Here is a 24,717-nt window from a genome sequence, read left to right as displayed (position 1 = left end):
TACCGGCACAATTAATGTGGATGTTAAGGGAAATACCATGTAATTAAATAATACAATTGGCTAGAATTTGGGGGGCCCATTCACATCTTGGATGGAAGCAAGGTGAACACAGGATGCTGCAAGAAGTTATGATGGGGGTTCAGTAGGTGTTATTCTTCCGTGTTAAAAGCTACTGAAACAATCCATGTTCTACCCTAGTCTTACCGGCAATTGTGTAGCCGGAGGCACCTTCTTTCAGATGAGGAGATTACCTGATCAGATTTCAATTTGTGCATCTACATTCTGCTGACCTATCGTCCCTTTGAAATTTCAGTTGGCTACAATATTTTTCACTTTCTGTTCTGAATGGTATAATGTTGCTGTGTGCTGTCAAACAGCAGCCTTGCTCCAGCCCAGCAGTGAAGAGCAGAGGAAGGATGCTGGTGTGGTTAAAGCACAGGACAGGAGATTTGGGTTCCATTCCTTGTTTTGCCACAGACTTTTCCTATGAATTGGGACAAGGCACTTTATCTCTCTGTGCCTCAGTTCCCCATCTGTAAAACAGGGATATTACTCCTTTCTCCCATGCTTTGCTGTCTTGTCTATGTAGATCGTAAACTCTTTAGGTCAGGGACTCTTATTATGTGTGTGTATTGCACCTGCCAGATTGGCACCTTCCATCATACAAAATATTAGTAATAAAAGGTGACTGCCCTTAAGTGATGAGTCTGTATAAAAGTTTTGTAAAGTTTAAATATTGGTTTGGGATAGAATAGAACCAAAGGTTATTAAATACAAAAATAGGAATAAAGCAGTCTGCTTAGCACTATTGCTTTAAGGATTTTTAAGTTTTATGTTCATTTAACTTAAGGAAATTCCTTACACATTTAAGACAGGAAAATAAGGTCGTCACATTATATCCTTTGGAACATGTTTTTGAAATCCCATTTATTTAAATGGCAGCTTTGATTTGATTGCACTGTGTATATCTTCCCCTCCCCTGCTACTCCTCCACTATTGGTATTCCCTTATGGGACACAGGGGTTTGTCTTCCTGTTTTGGATGGTTTAGAGCCTTGTGTAGCTCTTCCTGTATGATGCTCTCTGTATATAAGTGTGCACTCCTGAAATAAACTCCCTTCAAACTCACTTCCAGTTGCTTAAATGGAATCAGATGTCTGCTTCCTCGATGCATTTTCTCCAAGTGGCACATATTTCTGGACGTGAGCTTATCGAGTGGTTTCCAGTTGGTACAGAATGTTCAACACTGAACTGCTTTCATGGGATAATTTTACTGTATTACTAGTTCACACTCACAGTACAGAGCAGGTTAAGTTGCTACTTTCACACGGCTCCTTCTGTTAAATTTTGCCAAAGTCTTTAGCATTTACAAAGAAAATTAATTGATTTTAATTTGGAAAAATCTGTGTTTAAAGACAATTAAGTGTTTTTTAAAAAAATATCTGATAAATATTTGTTTTCTCTTTGCATTTTCCAGGTGTCCTTGGTGGGTTTCTTGTTTTTATTAGGATTGTACATTTCCTCCTTAGCTTCCTGCATGGGAGGTTTGTATGGAGCACCCCGAATCCTTCAGTGCATTGCCCAGGAAAAAGTGATACCTACCCTGGCCTTTCTTGGACATGGGGTTAGTAATCAGTGATGATGTAGAATTAGCTGTGGGTTCTATAAAAAACAAATGTTAATGGTGCATGGAAACAATGAATCTGCTGTCAATAGATTGTCATGGCTGATGTACAGTAATTAAATACCAGGAGAGGAGGGGGTCATGGTTTTTCCCCACTAGGGATCAGCAGGTGGAAACAGCATTCAAATATTTGCTTTGTAAAGAAACACAGTTATGGGAGAAGTCTCTCTGTCTGAGTCCAGGTCCTCCTCATCTTCCTATTTGATTACTGTAAACTCTTCTTCTAATCTCTGCTCTCACCAGCACTCATATTGCCCCCTCTGTCGTCCATGCAAAACACAGCCACTAAGTTCCTCTTCCCTGCCTGTTGCTCTGTTCACGTTGTCTGCTCTTTGAACCCCCTCCATTGACGCCCCCTCCTTCATGGCAGGAAGTTCAAGCTTCTTGTCCTTGCCTTAAAGGTCCCATATAACTGCCCCTTCTTACTTATTTGCTTTTGTCTTTCATTGTATGCCCCCCCATCTCGGTTCCACCATAGATGTCTTCCTCAGTACCCCAGGGCATTTCTCCCACATCAGTCTCTTCCAGACAGAACCTTACTCATGGAAAACCCTTCGTGAGCTGGTCTGCAAGGCCTCTATCCTCTCTTTATTCAAGTCCCTCCATAGGACCCACTTCTTTTATGATGCCTACAATAAATTAGCCAGTTAATAAAAAAATGACTGGCTAATTTATGTCTTAATATATTAACCCGCCACCACCACCTTTACTACTTCAAGCTGCCATGTAGATGTCACTCACGTTCTTGAGTCCCAGTCGAGTCCATGGGGCGTAAGCATATGCTTATGTGCTTTGCTGAATCAGAGCCTGTATACTCTGTCCTTCCTCCTTAACCCTTCCCTGCTATCTTTTCGTCTCCCTTGATTTCATCATGTTTGAAACTAGGCTCAGTTCTGCTAGTGGCAGATTCAAGGCCTTAGTATGTAAGCACCAGAAAGCAGGGATCACTTCTTATTTATATTGTGGGGTGCCTAACTCATTTTGGACTCTGTAAACCTAATGAATAATAAAAGGATAAACGGATACGTTTTAAAGGTCAGTTTTGGGGACTACAAATCTTAAATGCTCTTTTAAGCTAAGCTTTGGTTTGAGTACTACTAAGGCTTGTTTCTGTCACCATTACTCATGTACATAGCCTTATACACCTGGGTAGTCCCGTTTACTTCAACTGGGCTCACATGAATAAGGGTTGCAGGATTGGGCCATAAATTCAAACCAAATCCTTCTTTTCTGACTCTGTTTTTTTCTAACTAGGGAAAAAAAACTGCCTCTCTCAAAGCAACCCTGTAATAGCAAACCTGTCTGGAAAAATTTCAAGAGAGCAATTTTTCACATGTGCAAGATCTTGTAAATAAAGTGAGGAAAAATTACTTTAAAATAAGTTTTTAATATTTTAAGTGTTCTGTAAGTGTATCCATTTTGTGTGCACTGTTTCTTGAATATTCCTGTGGTTCTTAAAATACAAGTAATCATAATTAAAAAAAAAACATCAAAACATTGAAAGTAGTTAAGCTGCTTCTGTGGAAAGAGCCAAATTCTGCACTCAACTATTGTGGTGTCATTCATTGACTTTGACGCAATGGTGGCAAAGTTGATTCTAACATGGCATAGCACTGGCATAGTTAGCTTCTGTTTCTTCATAACATTTCCTAATATGAACTCCTTTGTCCTGGCAAGGTACCAGAACAGGAAGTGCTTTGAAAAGAGGTTAGGAATTAAGGGAAAATCTCCTTCCTCCCTGCCTGTATCTGCTACCTTGAGAATTGACTGTTGATTTGGTTCGCGGGCCGGTTAATAAAGTGGATTGCCCGTAACAATGCATTCTGCACTGGTTTTTTTATACAGTGGTTTAAACATGTTTGTAGTCATCGGAATCCTAGTTAATATGAAGGAGTGGAACGTTGTTTTCTGTGTTGTTAACCTTAGGCCAAAGGCATCCTAAGACTGTACCATCTGTTCCCTGTCTCAATAAGTGTCTCTAATACTTAAGATGCTTTCTGAGAACACTGTTATGCCTGAGACACATTTCTCATATTGTTGGAAAATCTGTAAGGTGCAGGATGTATTACCCTTTCTATTAATAAATGAGTGTGGAGGAAATGGAAATAGTTTCCCTTGGAGCTCTGCGTTTATTAAAGAAGCACATACAGTAGAGGAAAATATAGGATGAAAAATATTTCAAGGTGGCATATTTTGGATACTGTTGGTATAACAGGACTGTACGTTCCAGACACTATTGGAGTTACCTTTGTATGGTCAGTACTATGGTTTATATGGAAGCTGGTGAAAGTCTTAGTATTTTATATTTGAAAAGCATTTATTTTAATTTATTTCTTGTTTATCCAATCAGAGTTGAAAGATTGTATGAAAGGGACAGTCATGATTTAAATGTCTTGCTTGTGGTACTAATAACCCCTTAAGGAGGGAGATTGTCCAAGGCACAAATGTCATTTAGGCAGCTGGCTCCTATTGGGATTAGGCACCTAGGCACTCCTAATGGGAGTTAGGCACCAAGCTGCTATTTGAAAATGTTCCCTTGGGTTGCTAAAGCCATGAGAGGCTTAGACATCTAATTTCCTTTTCACCATTTATGCTGGTTCTTTCATTTGTGCATTTCACTCAGCGTGGGCGGTGACATTAGTCCGCATGGTCAAATAACTAGCCACCTTCCCAAACAGAGTGTCGTGTTTCCAATACTGTAGGTCAGTGGGTCTCAAACTTTTTTACTGGCAACCCCTTTCACACAGCAAGCCTCTGAGTGTGACCCCCCAAATAAATTAAACACACTTTTAAATATATTTAACACCATTGTAAATGCTGGAGGCAAGCAGGGTTTGGGGTGGAAGTTGACAGCTCACGACCTCCCCCCACCATGTAGTAACCTCACGACCCCCTGAGGGGTCCCGACCACCAGTTTGAGAACCCCTGCTGTAGGTGAATGTTTAAATGCCTCCAAAAATCTTTTTACTTTAATTTTTTTAAAAACCATAACATTTCAGTTCATAATTGATAGTTAATTAGAGCCAGAATAGTCCTATTAAGTCATCTAATCCATCCCTCAGTGCAGGATTATTCTTGACAGTGTCTCATCCAATCCAGTTTTAAATGTCTCAAGTAATGGTCTTCCACCACTTCTATAGGGAGACTATTCCACAACCTAATAAATCTAGGCCATGATCCTGTAAAATATTGCTTCTTCCCATGCAGAGTCCTATGTTGCACTTTAGAATTTTGTCTTATACTCAGGCTAAGTTTCCCTTTTCTTAATGTCATCGTCCCATTCTGCCTATTTATACCAGTCTAATAATAATCCTTCTCCAGCATTGATATTTGCTCCTCACTGATGGTTACAAACTTCTATCATGGTGCCTTCTTGCCCTTAGAGTTTCCTACCCCAGGTGATGCTTTAGGCACTAATGTAAGGGTTTGGGTAGAGAAAGGCAAACTCCTCAAGAAGAGTCTATTAGGTGCTGTAGGTTTACATCAGAGCCTCCAAGCTAATTAGTGTGGTTCTGCTTAGTAAAGTCGCGTTGTGAGTGTGTCTCGCTGATTTCCAGATCACATTTACACATAAAAAGCGAAATCTTTGTTTCTTTTAACTGCCAGCCCCACAAACTCATTCTAAGCTCGAAGGGCTTGTCTTCACTGCGGAGCTAGCACTGAATATAATTTGATCTCTGAGAGTGGTGATGTGATTCTGACTGGTCGGTGTGGACAAGGACAAGACGTGTTCAGCATTGTGTCTGCTAGTCATAGGTAAACCCTGATCCCAGTAGGATTTGCCCACGGCTTGTCCTGGTCTGTGCTGGTCCGTCAGCTAACTCAGCTGTTGAAAATTATATTTAAGCACCAATTTCCCAGGAAAAACAAGGCCTGAGAGTGGAGCGGGGTTCTTTATGTCTCACACACCATCGCCTGGAAGAGAGGTTTTGCCATCAGATTGTGCCCTCATTGGCATCCCGTGAGCCTTGCGTGACTTTGCACAGGCATCTCAGAAGTGTAGAAACACTGAGTGACTTGTCCAGGGTGACCGAAGGGCATGTTAGACCTGGAGTTAAAGTTCAGGAGCTGCCAACTCCCAGTCCTTTATTTCAGCTTGACGCACTTCATTCTGTGCCTCCTTTCCATCCTCCCGCTACCTCCACCCTGTCCCAAAGTAAAAGACTAAACAATACTTCTCGTGGTAGTCTGCCTTCCTGACCCTCGCCTGGCATCATTTGTTGCTCTTCCTGACACACACCCTTTAACATCCTTGACTGCTTAACCTCTCATCTGCTCCTTTCCTCTTGGCCTTAGGGCAGTTGGGCCTTCTTTATAAAAAGAGGAGTAATGCTAAATGCCGAATCCGGTAATACCGGGGCTGCAGGTTAGCCTTATTTGAAGGCCAGGCCAGCAGCTCCTCATGTAAAATGGCACCTCTCCTCTGCCCCGCTGCCCCACAAGGCTTGCTTGGCTTAGCTGCCAGTTGAAACCATTTTCAGAAACTCCTTTCCAGTATCTGTATATGTCAAGCCTTTTGTTTGGCAACAGTGTATGTTCTTGCATGGATCTGAAATTAAAAATGCATGATTAACAATCATTAGCAATTTTCCTCTCCAAAGCACCGTCTAAACAATATAATAATCCTCCCAATGCTCTGTGAGTTGGGAGCATTGCTTTATTACCCTACTTAATGGATGGGAAACCTGAGATGCTGAGTGAAGTTAAGTGACCTTCCCAAGGCCACACAGCAAGTTAGTGGCAGAAGTCAGATTTGTACTCGGTAGTTCCTGGCTCCTGGTCCCTCACTTAATCCTCTAGACTCTGATGCTTCTGTTCATATATGTATATATGTTCCCTTATTTCATGACCAGTCCATCAAAATATTGCCTAGACATTGATAGTCCTCTATCAGTGTGAACAGAGAGGATAGTCTTCACTTTGGGGTTGGTGGGGAATGCAAATATATATTTAAATATGTTTGTTTGGTTTACAAAATAGAAAGGGCGTAACAAGACCCCAGTGGCTGCGATTTGCTTAACGAGTCTCATCACCATGGCATTCGTCTTCGTTGGCCAAGTGAACATCCTTGCTCCTATAGTCACCATAAACTTCATGCTGACGTACATTGCTGTGGACTACTCCTATTTCTCAGTCTCTATGAGTTATATCCTACAGCAGAAACCCAAAAGGACACAGAGGGAGGCGTCTAGGGCTGTCAACTCTTCCCAGCCTTTAACCTTTGAGAAAACTTCCCGTTATGGATCAGATGGAATAATTCAAAGCAGATCAGATGGCACCTTGCTGGAATTCACAAAAGACATGGACCAGCTTTTTAAGCCTCTTAATAAAGATCCAGAGACTTGTAAAGAGAACGAAGAGAGAGACAAGAATTTAAACCAAAAGGTCAAACAGCGAAAGATAAAGAAGCCAGCCAAGCAAACATTACAAGACAGCTTTCTCTTGGATCTCGATCACAATATTGCCCCTGCTCCTTACTGTTGCACCAAAACATCAGAGCCTGATGATAAAAGTCTGCAGAGTTTTACTGAACAGAGTCATCAGAGTGAAAGAAAGCTGTGTTTATCATCAGCTGTGGACACTGAGCAAAAACGTGACCATGAGCTAATGGAATATGGAGAACAGCTTTTTAATGAGCTGCAGAATCCTCCCAATCAGAAAGCGGAAGGTAAAGATAACAAGAGCCGAGATAGACATCTGGGTTTTCATGGGGGGATGCTTAATAATCTCTGTCCTGCTGGCACTTTTCTGTAGGCAGGCTAGAGACTAGTTTTATATGATGCTGTCATTCTGTGATTCATGGCAATAATATCTTTCTTTTAATAGGTGAGGGTAGAGTTCATCATAATGAGTCACAGGAGAGGTTCCAATCTAATTTGCCTGTGGAAGATTAATTGCTGGAGAACAGGCAAAATTATGTGGGAATGTTCACTGTATACAGCATGCTGCTTATTATTCTGCAAATGCATTCTTAATGCTGTACATTAAAAGATTTCTGAGCATACTACGGCATTTGTTTTCATCTTGATATTGGGGGGTGGAGGTTTGTGAGTTTAAAGCCCTGTTCTTCAAATGAAATTGTACCCATGCTGTGCAAGGAGACCATGAGTAATTCGTCACATCATCATCACTACATCTAAGAATCTGAATTCATTTATATTGTAGATCTGGATACTTAATGCTTTGAATTTGTAGAGTTTTTCATCTGAGAATCTTAGGGCTTGTCTATGCAAACATTTAGTTCACAGCAAGCTGGAGTGTGAATCTAGCCCACACTAGGCTGTTAGGGACTAACTGTACGTGTGGGTCCTACTCACACGCATTAACAGTTTTTTCATGTGATCTAGTCCTATTTCAAAGAACACTAGATCAGTGCTCACTAATGAACTGTTACTGCGCATCAGCAGGTTCCCTGGGGACAGTTAGTATGGGCAGGCTAGTGCAGGGTACAGTCACACCCCTGCTCGCAAGCTAATTGTTCGTGTAGACGAGCCCTTAGTGTTCTACAAGCATTGATTAATTAAGCTTCACAAACCCCGGTGAGGTTTTATTATTATATCCTCCATAGGAGGAAAGTGAGGCACAAAGTGGGAATGACTTGCCCAAGGTCATACAAAGAATCCATCGCAGATCTGGGAATAGAACCCCAGACTCCCTGTCTCCGGCTCTAAATGCTAGACAACCCTGCCTCTCTACAACCAGCGCTAAACCTGGCTAAGCCTTGTCATGCAAGTTGGAAGTCTTGTTTTCATGTAACTTGATGTAGATTGGGGACAAAGACCCTAACCAAGGGGTAACCTGGCAGCTTCCTAGGATGCAGCTCTACTTCATCACCTGTGTTGGTTTTGTAATGCTTCGGTTTTCTTTTTCTTTCTATAGATACAAATGTAAAGCAACAAAATCAAGAAGTAGAAATTCAGAGAATGCCAGTTTCCTTCTACTCCAGACTCTGCAATCACTGGGTTTCCCTTGTTGGTGTAAGTCACTTTCTTTTACTTTGAGCATCGCTTTAGGATGGTAGAAAAGTAAAAATAAACAAATCACAATCAATGCAGTAAAATATATTGGCATATTGGTAAAGGGGTTTTCATTTCCAGTATCCCAAGTCATTATGTGGTTGGTTAATCATAAAGCTCAGATACACAGTGCTGAATGAAAAGCTTTAGGGCTTAGCTTTTGACACGGTCTCCCACAGTATTCTTGTCAGCAAGTTAAAGAAGTATGGGTTGGATGGATGCACTACAAGGTGGGTAGAAAGTTGGCTAGATTGTCGGGCTCAACGGGTAGTGATCAATGGCTCCATATCTAGTTGGCAGCCGGTATCTAGCGGAGTGACCCAAAGGTAGGTCCTGGGGCCGGTTTTGTTCAATATCTTCATTAATGATCTGGAGGATGGTGTGGATTGCACCCTCAGCAAGTTTGCGGATGACACTAAACTGGGAGGAGTGGTAGATACGCTGGCGGGTAGGGATAGGATACAGAGGGACCTAGACAAATTGGAGGATTGGGCCAAAAGAAATCTGAGGAGGTTCAACAAGGACAAGTGCAGAGTCCTGCACTTAGGACGGAAGAATCCAATGCACCGCTACAGACTAGGGACCGAATGGCTGGGCAGCAGTTCTGCAGAGAAGGACCTAGGGGTGACAGTGGACGAGAAGCTGGATATGAGTCGACAGTGTGCCCTTGTTGCCAAGAAGGCCAATGGCATTTTGGGCTGTATAAGTAGGGGCATTGCCAGCAGATCGAGGGATGTGATCGTTCCCCTCTATTCGACATTGGTGAGGCCTCATCTGGAGTACTGTGTCCAGTTTTGGGCCCCACACTACGAGAAGGATGTTGAAAAATTGGAGAGAGTCCAGCGAAGGGCAACAAAAATGATTAGGGGACTGGAACACATGAGTCATGAGGAGAGGCTGAGGGAACTGGGATTGTTTAGTCTACGGAAGAGAAGAATGAGTGGGGATTTGATAGCTGCTTTTAACTACCTGAAAGGTGGATCCAAAGAGGATGGATCTAGACTATTCTCAGTGATAGCAGATGACAGGACAAGGAGTAATGGTCTCAAGTTGCAGTGGGGGAGGTTTAGGTTGGATATTAGGAAAAACTTTTTCACTAGAAGGGTGGTGAAACACTGGAATGCCTTATCTAGGGAGGTGGTGGAATCCCCTTCCTTAGAAGTTTTTAAGGTCAGGCTTGACAAAACCCTGGCTGGGATGATTTAGTTGGGATTGGTCCTGCTCTGGGCAGGGGATAGGACTAGATGGCCTCCAGAGGTCCCTTCCAACTCTGTTATTCTGTGATTCTATGATTAGCTGTGACTTTGCCATGAGCCCTGTGTATGTGGCAGTGCATTGTTTGGCTGCTGCAGGTATAGCCCAGGAAGGAGGTTATGACTCAAAGTCGCAGTCTGCCTCCCAATCCCGAACCTCCTCAATGCATTGGGGTCAAGTACCCTGCACCTGCACTCTACCTGGTGCAGTTGTGCTGCCCTGTGCATTGAGAGGGGGGCGCAGAGCCAAGGCTCTATCCATTCTCGTTCCGCCCAATCACTGCCCACCTGGGCCAATGGGAAAGGGCTTAGTGACTCTGCAGAGGATGCTTTCACCTACCACAAAATGCAAATAGTGGGCGTATTCTGTCTTATTCCCTTCCATGTGTGAGCAGGCCAGGCCAGGATCTCACTAAAAGTCACCATGGGACAGAAGTGGTTGATCTTATTTAAATAGGGTGGGATCGCTATAATTTTAGAGGATCAAACCTAGGATCTGACTTCCTGCTTCCAATCCATATTTAGGAAGAAAGGGATGCATTCTGCTCTCAGTCTTGCTGATGTAAATCCAGACTTACTCTGGATTTAGGTGGTGTAACCCAGAGTAGAATGTGGCCCATAGTAGTTAGAAGCTGGGGTCTAAGGAGCAAGGCGAAATGTAGGCTGATGGCAAAATAAGCAAAACAAGACTATGAACGAGACAGTGTAAAATCAGCTTGAAACACACCATTGGGAGCCCAGGCTGTGATGTGCGAATGAGATGAACATGGCTGTGATATCTTGCACCAATGATTAACTTCCCTGCTGCATTCTGAGCCAACTGCACTTTTCTTGAAGTGGTTTCTGAGAGACCGGCGGTGGTGAAGTTACAGGAATCAGTCAGCAAGACCTGGCTGGTCACAGTGGCTGGGTGTGCACATTTCTATGGGTCCTTTTCGTAAATGGCAGAAGAATGCTCTCCTTGATACTTTGTTTCTCTCAAATTTCTGGCAACAGGCTGAGGAATCCATGTGCTGCCTATGTCACATGCATCCACTTCCTTCCTGCCATTGAGGGTGCTATTCAGTCCAGGAGTGCCTCTGGACGCTTCGCTACCCGTAAAGTTCAGCCCTACAGAAAGTGATATCGGGCTATATGATGGTGTATATCATAGTGATACCTAATGCGAACAAAAATTGTGGAACGTTTATTAAACCTCATGCTTCAGGACTTAACCCAATCTCTAGCTATTACAGATCAGGGTGAAACCTTCATGGGGAGGCACATTACCCCACATCTGCCTATGGTGAGGTGCCTATCCTTCCTTTGAAGCATCTGGTGCTGGCCACTGTCAGAGACAGGATACTGGGCTTCGGGTCTGATCCAGTCTGGCAATGTATTATGGTATAAAGCTTTTAGAAGCACTAACGTTGGATGATCAGCATAGTTTACTCAGGGCTTTGCCACTCAGAAGTGAAGTGTCTAATTCAGACTTGTGCTGCTAGAATCTGAATACCACGTGCATTCTGTATGTGCCACCTATGTATCAGAAAACTATTTTAGGAATGTTGCATTTTGATTGGGACTACCTTTTAGCCTTCCACCTGTAAAGCCCAGGTGCCTTACTTAGAAGGAATCCCACTGTACAGGGCTCACTGCACATAATCAGAATATCTGACAATGACCAAAAATAGCTTTCCTATACATAAAAATGTCAATATTCAAAGGCCAGTACCTCAGGGCCTTTTCAGACCAGAAAGAACATGACTAGGAATCTCCCTCTTATCAATGGTGTGAAGCTCCCCTTTCTAGCCATGCAGTGTAGTCAGATGTCAGCTTAGAAGCCATGCCATTTTTATGTATCAAGGAACCGTTACTGCATAGAATTTTGCTTTTCCCAGATCTGGGGCAAGAGTAATTTTGGAGGGAATTCCCACCGTTGGGGAAGGAGGAGGAAACATTTCTCTTTAAAAAATCGCAGGTGTCTGAAGTAGCTGAGGGATTTGGAACATTGAAATGAGTCTTGGGGAGATGGATTGGAGCAGGTGGCAGGAAAAGTGGTCAGAAGTACATGATAAATGAAAGCGGCAAAGAGTCCTGTGGCACCTTATAGACTAACAGATGTATTGGAGCGTGCATCTGAAGAAGTGGGTGTTCACCCACGAAAGCTTATGCTCCAATACGTTTGTTAGTCTATAAGGTGCCACAGGACTCTTTGCCGCATTTACAGATCCAGACTAACACGGCTACCCCTTCGATACATGATAAATGAATTTATCACATGGCTTTGCACTTTATCATGTGGATATTGTCTCCACATAAGTGATTTCATGTATATGTATAGTGAGTACAGTTAAACAACATACAGCACACCTATTAAATTACCCACTGTCTTTAGCTTGGCTTTGGCAACCACATTTCAAACCACGTTGCTCAGTAGCTCATCTTCACCAAATACTAACTGCTAGAGAAAGGCCCTGCTGGACTGTGATGAGATGGGTGGGATGCATGCCCGGTGTCTTTTCTTGAGTGGATGAAATCTTCTAAGCAGTTGCAAGTAAACACCTGCATTTTGGATCAGTAAACAGCATGGTTCCCAAACACTGAGCTCCTATACCACGACTGCAGTTAACACCCCTCCCATAAGCATGGGGAATTCTTACATTTGTGTAAAGAGGTGATTCTGACATTGTCATTAAAGCAGACTTGGCTTCTGTGGAATGATTTGGATTGGAAAGAGATCATGGTGGATAACTAGGGCTGCGGTAGGTACACAGTGATTTAAAAGACTTGATATGGAAGCTTAATAATATATGTGCACATCTATAAATATACTTGTTGACCCCTTGCCACTGTCTGCCCCACTCCCCTGCCTGCTCAGCTCTGGCAGTAATGCCAGCTTAGACTTGCTTAACTGTTTCTCCTACAAGTATCTCCATGCTTTCCCCCGGACCTGGAACACGCTTCCTGAGCTGGCACCACTCTGACCCCCATTCAGACACCTCCTGACAACTCCTGTTTACCCTGACACCTTTGAGACTATGGATGGTGTGCCTGAGGATAACACGGGAATACTTTGTATGGATACATTTTTCAAAAGCGCCTATGTCCCTTTCTGAAAGAGGTCTAGGCCCATACCCTCAAAGGTACCTAATTGAAATCAATGGGAGTTAGGCACCTTAATGCCTTTCAGGATCTGGGCTTTAGTCACTTAGGCACAATGGGACTCAGGCTCCTAAGTCACTTTTGAAAACGAAACTTAGATGCTTTTGAAATTATACCCTGTATTTTGAAATTTGTAATACAGAGTTTGATAATACAAAGCGGTCACCTTGACCACTTTACTTCTAGGTTGATCCCCTTCTTGTTTCTCTTCTCCTGTCTATTTTATCTTTCTGTTTTCTTCTGTGTGAGCTCTTTGGGGCAGGAGCCATACCTCCTGTTATACTGGCACAACTCCTTGCACATTGTCAGTGCTACAGGAAGCAAATAAGGAAATAGTAATAATGATGATTATGTTGTAAGGCAGCTGCATCATAGATCTCTCTCATCATTATAGTAATGACCTTTGGGCGAAATTCTGCTGCATGTTGACAGGTGGCAAATCTCAACCCGTCTATATGATGGGTGAAAAACTTGGAAAATGTTCATCCAAATTTGCGAAAAACAAGCAAAAAGTCACAAAGGAATCAGGTTTATGGCCTGATCTGAAGCCCATTGAAATTCTGCTGACTTTGATGGGCCTAGTGTATTTCCATTGTGTTTGGGTTGGGAGCCACAGAGAAGTCTGTCTTTGTGGCCTGTATATCATCCAGCTGATCTGTGGCAGCTCTCTCCCCACCCCTATACAGAGGAGAGCTAGGCCAGAGGACCAGTAGGGTACGGCCAGGGGATCTATGACTATCCAGAGCTACTGGTTAAAACTCCAGAGGAGGCACTGGGGGTGCAGAATGTAGGTTTTTGGTAGAATATAAAATGTGGGTGGTTTGGTGCACAGGGTTTGGCAAGACTGGTGAAGGTGAAGTTTCTGATGATCAAATGACACCTTGAAAGCTCCAGTACTGTCATACTCAATAAAAATACTAGATTGTCCATAGGTACAGGCCGCTTTTTATTTGGCTTCATCATTGGCATTGGCCTATTTTCATCCTGAAGAATAAACTCCTGCCCTGGGCAACCGCGCTGTGTAGCTGGTAATACTCCCCCAGGGGCCAGAGTATTGCCAGGTCTTGCACAAGATCAGAAAAATGGCAGAAAACATCCTCTGGATTTTGCAGGAAATATTTGTTAGTGTAACAGGGAAAGACAATCGTGCACTGTGTAGTAATCCTGAACACTGCATTTTCAACAGGCAATCGGATCGCTTGTAATCATGTTTGTCATTCAGTGGATCTACACTCTCATTAATTTGAGTGTAGCAATTATTCTGTATTTCTACATTGGCCAAATGAGTCCTGGACTACCCCCCGGTGAGTATTTTTAATCTTCTGTGGCATTAAATCATCTTAAAAACCTATTACATTTTAATTGGAGTTAATTTGAAATTAAGGCATTTTCATTTAACATGTGAGTTACACATTACAAATGGCAGATTTTGTTTCCTTGCTAGTTTATAGCAAAATTTGCTAATTGAGTCTTTAAACATAGTTATATATTTGTTTCTGGCTACAATTAGCATTACCAGATTAATTTTTGTTTCTGATGAGTTTAACCATCTTGTTTAAAAGTTAATAAGCTGTTTTGCTATGCTGTAAAATAAATTAGAAAGAGCAATTACTATAAGTAAAAGCACTGATGTTAAGAGTTAGTAGGAATTGCAGATATTAAATGTATTACATCAATGGCTAATCTATAAATACACTTTAATAAACCTAATTAGTCAATATAAATCCACCTGAGAAAACTGCTGTGAAAATTGGAATTACGATAAGTATCTCATTAAATTTCAGTGTTTGTAATGGCAAAACAAGAAGGCCTTTTGATTCTGAATTAAACAGGTTGAATATGTGAGGAACATAATCTGAGCAAATACTCTTAAGCAAAAGGGCATTGAAAAGGTCTATGCATGTGATTGGCTTATACTGTACAGGTTCAAAATTAAATACTAAATCAAGTTCAGAAAGCAAAGCTACCGTAGCCTGTACGGTATAAGCCAATCACATGCAGAGACCTTTGCAATGCCCTTTTGCTTAAGAGTAAGTCAATGAGTTCCTAAATCACTCACATGCTTTTGAAAATATCCTCTTTTGATCATTTAGACTTGAGGTTGCTAGATTGCAGATCCCATGAACGCAAATTGTAAGAAACATAGAAATAAGCAGTTAAGTTGTTGAATATCCCATCTACCCTCTACACATCAGTTCCCCATTTTTCAGCCTCAGTTTATCTCCGATATGGAATATTGGGACAGAGTTAAGGTTGTTAGGAGTACCTTAATGCTATCTTTCCATATTTTCCAACATATTATTTGAAAGATTTACCTTAACTTAAAACGTCCTAGCTTTTCAGTCTTTGTTTTTTATACAGTTTGAACATGCTTTTGAGTTTTCTCCCCCTTAAATTATCACTACATTTTGTCACAATCGATACCAGTAGAGGAGGCAATGTTGCCTAGTGGCTAGAACACTGGCCTGGCACTCAGGAGCCCGGGGTTCTATACCCAACTCTGCCCAGGTGATCTCAGGCAAGTCACTTTACTTCTCTGTGTCTATTTTCCCCATCTGTAAATGGGGATAGTGATACATACTCCTTTGTAAAGTGCTTTGAGATCTATTGGTGAAAATATAGGGTATATTATTATTGCAGTTTAATAAAGCTTATGTCTAGGAATAATCAATGGTTCTCTCTTCAGGTTACATTCTTGAGAATCTTTAAAAAGCTTTCGTGTATGGGAAAAAATGAGACACATTCTCACAGTTATTAAACCTGTAACCTTTTGTGTAAGTAGGGCTAATAACAATATGCACATTTGTTTGAGATTTTATTGCAAGTCTAGATCATGTAAAGCTATTATGAGAGAATTAGCAGCATGGTGACTTTTCATGTGTTTTCCCTCTGCAGGGGCAGCAGCTAACTTCAGTTTTCTCAGCTGGATTAAGTTAGGTTTGGTCAGCTCATGCAGGTTGGTACTAATCACTTGGCGGTGACCTAAGTAATGCTCACACTTAACAATAAACAATTGAAATTGTGCATAAATGTGGCAGTGTTGCAGAATTGTTACACACCTCTTTTGGTGCATTGGAGTTCCTTGATATAACTGATATCATCTTATATTTAGAGTGCTGATATGGCTAGAGAAAGTGACTACGTAAAACTATTTACTACTTAAATCAATAGACCTGCCCCCTTCTTATATTCAGAGTTGCATATGCCTACTTTACTGGCAAAAATAAATATTTACTCCTATTTACATGAAAATGCACTTTAGGGAACCTTTAGTGCACTTCAGCAGAGGCTGCACAGACCAATTAATGTGCACCACCTGAGTGCTCTTTAGAAATCAGAATGCCATAGAGTGAATCACCCCACTGTGTAGAAAAGCCCTGTATGTGCTAGATAGCAATATTCTAACCCAGTATTCGGATGGGAATGCTAGCGAGGATCCTGGCTAGTGTCAATTCCTGGAGGAAAGCAGAGGTCGGGTTCCAGGTTCACACAGCTTGCTATTCAGAATAGATGATGATGACTGTTTCTTGTTGTATTTAAGTATAACACCATTGGTGCGCATGGTGTTTTTTAGATATTATTTATTTATTTTATTACCTAAAGACCTCAAGCAAGACTGGGACCGCATTGTGCTAAGTATCTGTGCACAGCGATCAACACCTCCTGTCTCAAAATGTTTACAGTCTAAATCGACAAAGGGTGGGAGGGAAACGGAAGTGAAATGACTTGCCAAGATTCCCCAGCAGGTCAGTGGCAGAGCAAGGAATAGAGCCCAGACATCCTGACTCCTAGCCCAGTGGCCTCTCCACTAGACAATCTGCCTTCCCCTATATAAAAGAAGACAAGGGACCTGCCTTGAAGTCTTTTTTCAAAGGTGCCAGTCCTGCAAACCCATAATCGTGCGTATAACTTTACTCCTGTGGCCACTGGGACTATTCCCAGGAATAAAGTTTCATACCTTCATTAGTGTTAGCAGGATCAGAACCTGAGTTAGACAAAATACAGGCAAAGGAGGAAGAATTAAGCTTTCTACGTGCCTTATTCGGTCCAGGGGTTTCTCCCTTTCTTTTTTCACATTGTTCGTTTGTATTCCGATGTGAGTGAAAGGGAAGAGTTATGAGGTGAAGCATGAGAACAGGATGGATGGATGGGTTAGTGCTAAACGGCTAGTCAGAATTACTCATTGCATAGTGAGTCAAACCCAGCCCGAGGATCTGTGTCCTGTACACTGTGTCCATCCAGTTCCCCATAGGTGTATATGCACATTCATTATTTGCTTTGTATACACACATTGCAAATGTAGAGAAAGATTCTCCTTTCCTGACACCTCTGCATATTTTTTATTCCCACTTCAAATCTCTGTGGACCATTCCATACCCAACACCCGCTGAAGTTTAGTACGCAACAGAGAGCTGCAGTGCAGCAGAGAAGGAATGCACCCTGTGGGCGTAAAAAGAGAGATGTGCCTTCCCCCTGTAATGAGCCAGTTCCAAATCTTTGGGTAGATGTGTCACTATTACCAGACGTTCTTAGACTGCAGCTTGGCAGCATGATAGAGTCCTTGGTGCCTTTTGTCAGTAGTATCGATCGGTCGAGACACAGCTAGGAAGGATTGAGTGTAAGGCTGGCAGCAGTCCAAGTTAGAAGTTGATCTTGTTTATCTCTTGTCACAAGATGAAATCTCTCTAATTTAGACAGCTGGTAGGGTAGCCTTATAATAATGCCTGCAGTCAATTCCCAGAGGAGCTTTCTTTTTCTTTTCTTTTTCTTTTTTTAAAGCACACCCCTGAAGCTGTGTTATATACAGGATATCACACACAAATAAATTGTGGGTGGTTTGGCTTCAGATTTATTTTTACAAATTGCAAAGCAAGGTGGGAAAGGACATTTTGACGAGACTGAGCGCCCAATCTTGGAAGATGTTGAATGAATTTAAAGGCAGCTGCGGGCTCTTTGCACCTCTGAAAATCAGGCTACTTATTCAGATATTATATATGGACGGAACAGTGTTGTCAACTTTCACAATTGTATTGTGAGTCATGTGAATTTTGATGTGTTTCTCAAACCCCAGCTCCTGGAATCAAGAGATGCCATGAAAATCTCAGCTTTCATTTTAAAAAATAAATAAGTTTCTAGACCTCATGGTTGCAGAGAAAAGCTTGAAATCATGAAGCGTGTGCATCCTAAGGAGTCAGAAACCAGAGGCAACAATAAAGAACCCACCATTTATTAAAAATCTCAAGACTTTTAAGCCAATCTCATGCTTTTTTTGGTCCTGACTCATGATTTTTGAATGCTTGAGGTTGACAATACTGAGTTGCCTAAATTTAGACACCTAGGTTTGAAAAAGTTCTCTTGAATACAGTAGATTATATTCTGTAGACAGAGAGATCACTAAAAATCTTACTGTAGAATAAAGTTACATTGACTGACCTTTACCATTATGAGTAGGATGACTAGAAGTAAATCCTTCTCACTTTTCTGCAACCACATTGCCTGTAAACTTACGAAAAGGGTTGGTAAGATATATGATTATCCTTTTTACTTGTTAGCAGCCACAAAGTGCAACTGTGATTGAAACAAATTCAGCCTCACTTTATGTGGCTGAAGAGCTTTGAAGCAACTGGACAGCAACCAAGGAGAGGAGGGATATTTATTAAGAAAATCTTTATAAACAATCGGTTTCAGAGTAGTAGCCATGTTAGTCTGTATCAGCAAAAAACAACGAGGAGTCCTTGTGGCACCTTAGAGACTAACAAATTTATTTGGGCATAAGCTTTCGTGGGCTAAAACCCACTTCATCAGAAGCATGGAGCCCACTTCCACCTTAATTGAATTGGCTTGTTAGCACTGACCCCCCACTTGGTAAGGCAACTCCCATCTTTTCAGATGCTGTGTATTTATACCTCTCTACTGTATTTTCCACTCCATGCATCTGATGAAGTGGGGTTTAGCCTATGAAAGCTTATGCCCAAATAAATTTGTTAGTCTCTAAGGTGCCACAAGGACTCCTCGTTGTTTTTGTGAGCAATGTTACTATTTTTTTCTAGTAAAGGAAAATGTTCTCTGAGTTCTGCAACTCACATAGCCACCAAGAAAAGTTTTTACTATCTTTTTTCTAAGTCTTTGTGCATCTGAGATTTGATTTGTTTTGTTTACATAGTTCAAAGCACAGCTGCTGACAGATTGGGAAACAATGGGACATCTGAAGGTTGTGTGTTTGTCTGTTTTCAGGACAAGGCCATCCCCAGAGGAGCAGATTGTTGTTACACCGTCCTTTGCAACAGTTGGCATGGAGACCACTCAGCTCACCGAAGAGAATGCAGATTTTGCCTCTCGAGACCGCTACCACCATTCCTCTGTTATCAGAAGAGAAGAGTTTGTCAATCAGTTTCAGTAAAAAAGAAAAAAAAGGATCCGGTGGTTCACTCCAGCAGCCACTTAACACTAATCACTGCTGTGGCACCTGCTAAAACTACTTGAACAATGTGACTATATTTTGTAATGCTTCCACTGTTTGGGGTTGTGTCTTTTTATTTTATTTTTTTACAAAGGACAAGTTTGCAATTTTAACTAGGATTCCATATCCTAGCCAGTTGAAAAAAACAAATTAAAGGACTAAAGTGATCAGTAACTGAGGACAATAGCATTAGAAATCTAAAGAATTCAAATACTGTACACACTAAATATTACAAAAACTAGAAACACTTGAAGAATGCAATTTGAAACGTCCATGGACTGAATATGGAGGCAGTGTGATCTTTTGGTTAGAGCAGCAAGCTGAGACCTAAGACTCCTGGGTTCTGTTCTCAGTCCTGCCACTGATTCGGTGCAAACTTAGTCTAGTCACTTTACCTCTTTATGTCCCAGTTTTCCTGTCTGTAAAATAATATTTTTCTACCTCACAGGGATGATGTGTGTTTTAATTAATTGGTGCTCATAAAGTGCTTTAAGGCATTTAGAGGATAGGCCAAAATGGTGAAGGCAAGAGAATTATGAAGTGTGTTCAAAATTGGAATCAAATCCATTCGCTTAAATTTATGAACTCTTCTGTATCGTCATACTGTGAAATTATGTTTTATCAGCACTAAAGAGCTGTTTTCAGCATCACCACAGAAATGAGGATTGGGAGAAGCTGAATCTTGAAACATAGGTGATAATCTGGGACCCTCTTCCTGAAGGTATACAGTGTTTCCAAATATGACATGTCCCAGTTAAAATAATAATTTATATGAATGATTAAAAAGTACCTTTTAGGATATACGTGGACACATCCTTACTTCAGTCAGAAGAAGAAATGTATCAGTTCTGCTTAGTCCTTCAGGTAGGAAGCAATGCAGGCAAAGCTCCTGCAGAGGTCTGAAATGAAGGAGCAGGCCTCAGGAGTATGTAGTAAAATAGTAGTGAGCACTGCAAAATAAGTCTGGGCATTTAAAATGTATAAAAAAAGGGAGTGACCATTAATTTCCGTTAATCTTTGAATCTTTCAATTTTTTATTTCTTGTTCAGTGAGATAATAACCAGTTCTCTGCATCTGCTACAGAAAAAGCTCTGTGAATTCCTGCTAGCTTTGGGACCAATGCTACTAGAAGGGGCTGAAGGCCCTTGACTCCCACTGAACTCGATGGGAGCTGAAGGCATTCAGCAGCACCTCCCAGGGTCAGCCCATTTGAGCGCTGTTTCTACCATGTGATATTTTCCTCCAGGTGGAAGGAAACCAGCTTTTCCAATGAAATCATGAATAAAGTTATTCTGGGATGCTACTGAAAGTTTGCTCCACGTTTTAATTTTCTGCTTTGGTCACAATTCAGCATTACTTAAATGATCGCCCTTGTGAAAATTAATGGGACGCTGTCAAATTAACTCAGCCTGAAGGTTGACCCACCCCAAGCTGTTTCATGTTAGAAACATTCATTTCAGGATTCCTTAGTTACGTTCCTTTTAAAAAAACAAACAAACAAAAAAAACCCAGATAGAAATACATAGAGATGGTCCTGAGCTGTGTTCTAATCTAAATTTGATCTTCCCCAAATATCAAGAAGAGTTGGATTTGATGTTCTGGTTTTGCTCTGTACTCTAGATAAAAAAGTTTGGATGTTGATCCATACTTCCCTTGAATTCAGTGAGATTCTGAGTCCGTGCACATCCACCTCTTAAACTAAAGCCTAATGTTTTTCCTAATGTAGGACCAAATCCTATACCCACAGATCTCAATGTGAGTCTTGCCATTGACTTAAATGGGTGCAGGGTTGGATCTGTAAATGGACTTGTGGTGGTACATGATGCTCAGAGATCACGAGCTTGTATAGGTGTATCTGTGAAGACACTTCAGGTGCTTTTTTCCTGATACCTTGCCTGTGAAAAGATCAGTTCAAAGCAGAAACCTACTAGCAGAATCCTGCAGTAAGGGGCAATTTTGATTAAATGTTAAGGTCAAATTAACCATAGTATGACCTTGTAAACTGTATTTAATGTAGTTCTGCAATCTGCAGCCTTTTCTTCGTGCTGATTTGGGTCCTCAAACAACCTGGAGCATGCTGTATTTGTTCCTTTTACAGTATGATACATAGCCATAGTTATATAATAAGGGACACAGACTGCAAAATTTCATAGCACTTAAGACTTAGCAGCATCTAAATATGCTGCTGCTCATCCCATCTCAGGATGCTCATTCAGCCCCCCATTTTTCTGAAATAAGGTGTTTAAATAAGAGAAAAGCAGATAGCACAGCTCGGTATGAGAGATGGTTAGAAAGTCTTTGTTTTACATTTTCTTTCTTAGGTCCTAAACAGTTTAATGCCCTCTTTGGTATCAGAGACAGCAAACAGAAGCAAAATATCTAAGGGGAAAAACGTCCCTTTACTACCCATATCTTGTTTGGGAAATGTGTTAGTTAAAACCAGATGACTGGTTTTGGTGTGGAATGTTTAAATATCAGCCACCACAGTTTGTTCAGTTATCCGTCAGACGTAACAATGTGAATGGCCGGAAATACAAACAATAGTTTCAAGCTTTGTGCAATGAGGTTTTGATTGTGCACCATTCATATTGTTTTATCAATGTCAGTCTGTCAGAAAAACCAGAACAAACACCGAAACATGCTTTACCGCTCTCAAACGCTCTCATTCCATCTTAATGTTCTCTGACACAACTTTGTGCCGCTTGCTCTGTAACAATACTGTCAGTTATACTGGGCTTTAATGTGGGAAATTCAGTCCTGTGCAGAGGCCTACCACAAGGCCGTAAGTGCCACTTAAGGACTATTGTGGGGGCTCTGAAAGTGGACTTCAGCACTGCACAGGGTTTTGTTAGCCTTCTGCACAACAGTGAATTTCACCCTAATATGATTAGACAAATGCATCAGGATTGGCATGTCCATAGTTTTGCTCTGGCAGTAATATGGTGTTGCTATTGCAACGTTACTTCCCTCAAGAAGGATGGCACTTGTTGCAGCATTAGATGGAGTATGAACTGAAATACATGATTTCTTGTACTTGTGCGCCAGTGAAATAATCCATCTCTCTTACAAATGGGCACAATAATAGGCTGTCACAGCAACATGAGTGTAAGACGTCACACGCACACCCTGGGCGTGCACTGAACACGGGAGATCACATTACAGAGACTGTCTATTTTAACCATGTATCGTCTGGTTAAAGGGATCGGCTGCTCCCGCTCTTGGAAGGTTTAAATATTATACTTTAATAATTGCCTCCATGACTGAAGAAGAGCTTTTTATCATTGCTGAATAGAGTTCAAAATAGCTCTGATTGTGCAGAGAGAGTTACCTGAGTGAGTACAGAGGGGGCTGAAAGATGGTAGCTCTCCATGGCATTGTCTCCTTGGTCCAGATCCACGACGGGACTTGGGCATATAAACCCCAGACTTAAGCACTTCAGTCCCAGTTACCCCATTGAAAACCAGTCTGAGCAGAATGAAAAGGAGGACTTGTGGCACCTTAGAGACTAACACATTTATTTGAGCATAAGCCTTCGTGAGCTACAGCTCACTTCATCGGATGTAGCTCATGAAAGCTTATGCTCAAATAAATTTGTTAGTCTCTAAGGTGCAACAAGTCCTCCTTTTCTTTTTGCGAATACAGACTAACATGGCTGCTACTCTGAAATCTGAGCAGAATGAGGCCCATTGCATAATGAAATATGTTCTAGATCAACAACATGCTCAAAGAACCAGCTGTGTTTCGGGACAAGATTGAGGTGCACTGGCAGAGCTGCTCCAGGGGCAGCTCTAGGTAATGTTCTCAATCTCTCTCTTTCACGAGCAGCAAATGACAGAAGGAAGAAGCAAAAACTCTTGATGTGAACTGAGCAATGCTACAAGTTAACAAAACGAATGTCCGTAAGATTAGCTTGTGACTTATGCTCTTCTTCCTAAAACATCTTGATTCCTCTGACGTTAGATAAACCTTCATGAGCATGAAATATTTTTTTCTTGCCCTTTTCGGGAAGGAAGAGTGTGGGTGGGAATTCGCTACTATTCCCCACCCTACAGCAACCTATCACCAGGTTAGTAACTTCCCTTGAGCAGAGTAACTCTAGACTCTGTGGATTGCAAGAAGATATAATTTATCTTAAGATCAGTTCAGAGAATAGCTCTGAGAGGTATCTGTGCTCGCTACTCCCAGGCAAGTACCCTTTGGTTACTATCACTAAGAAAATTTCCTGCTATTTCTGCTTCAAAGTCTCCCTGGACCCTCATATACTTTAGCTATCATCAGTAACTATTTTGCTTTGACTCCACAGATTTATTGATAACAAGCTTTTTTTTTTTTAGAAGAAAGCTGTGAAATAAACATGATTTGTAAAAGGTCATTCAACCTAGGAAATAATTATTTAAATAAATGTACAGATCTCAAGAAGAATTTTGGTTTATTGTTAATACTATAATATAAACTGGGGGGATTGTGGGTGGGTATGTTTTCTACACTGCTCTTTCCAATGTGATTATCCTGCTAGCAAAAACAGGCCCAAAGTGTTGTGAAGCAGCCATTTAAATGTATAACTATTTATTTGTGTTACAGTAGTATTTAGAGCCCCCAACTGAGACTCGGACTCCATTGTGCTAGGTGCTACACAACCATGTAGCAAGAGACAATCCCTGCTCTGAAATGCTTGCAATATACATAGTCAAGAGCAATAGCAGGCAGGAGCAGTATAATAGCTCGGGAACTGAAATACTATGAGAATAAGGGGCTAGGGGCCTATGGCCTGCAATGTGCAGGAGGCCAAACTGGATGATCATGATGGTCCCTTCTGGCCTTAAAGTCTATGAGATTCTGGCCTTAAAGTCTATGAGATCCTTAGCTGGTATAAATTGTCATAGCTCCGTTGAAGTCAGTGGGCTTGGCCTTGTGTCATTTGTGCCAGGTCACACGGGGAGTCTCATGGCCAGGCCAGGAACAGAACCAAGATCTATAGCTCCCAGTCCAGTGTTACAACTATCCTTTATCTCACCTCATGGGTATCTCGCGGACCGTCCTGACTTTCGGTATACGTTTTAGTTGCATGACCAGGCTAAGGAGAGAGACAGCTGCCATTTTCAGGTCTGCAGCTTAGATGATAGTAATAGGAGTGATATGGGAAACTAGATAGAGAACAACC

At 41.5% G+C, this 24,717-nt stretch overlaps 1 protein-coding gene across 4 annotated transcripts in view; it reads left to right on the top strand.

Annotated features, from left to right (window-relative positions):
* SLC12A8 (solute carrier family 12 member 8) overlaps positions 1 to 23,044 on the top strand; it is a 94,851-nt gene extending 71,807 nt beyond the window's left edge. For 3 of the 4 annotated variants that reach the window (XM_007057055.4, XM_043525534.1, XM_043525535.1), the window contains exons 9-14: positions 1,477 to 1,623; positions 6,664 to 7,351; positions 8,563 to 8,660; positions 14,283 to 14,400; positions 15,992 to 16,052; positions 19,331 to 23,044. In XM_007057055.4, coding sequence (XP_007057117.2) covers positions 1,477 to 1,623; positions 6,664 to 7,351; positions 8,563 to 8,660; positions 14,283 to 14,400; positions 15,992 to 16,052; positions 19,331 to 19,496 — 1,278 coding nt within the window. In that variant the 3' untranslated portion in view covers positions 19,497 to 23,044. The remainder of the gene's footprint in view (positions 1 to 1,476; positions 1,624 to 6,663; positions 7,352 to 8,562; positions 8,661 to 14,282; positions 14,401 to 15,991; positions 16,053 to 19,330) is intronic. The other variant, XM_043525536.1, reaches the window with a different exon arrangement.
* Positions 23,045 to 24,717: the final 1,673 nt, after the last annotated feature.

This window comes from Chelonia mydas, chromosome 11, assembly GCF_015237465.2.
Source record: "Chelonia mydas isolate rCheMyd1 chromosome 11, rCheMyd1.pri.v2, whole genome shotgun sequence".
Classification (NCBI taxonomy): Eukaryota; Metazoa; Chordata; order Testudines; family Cheloniidae; genus Chelonia; species Chelonia mydas.
This window is presented reverse-complemented; position numbering and strand designations above follow the sequence as displayed.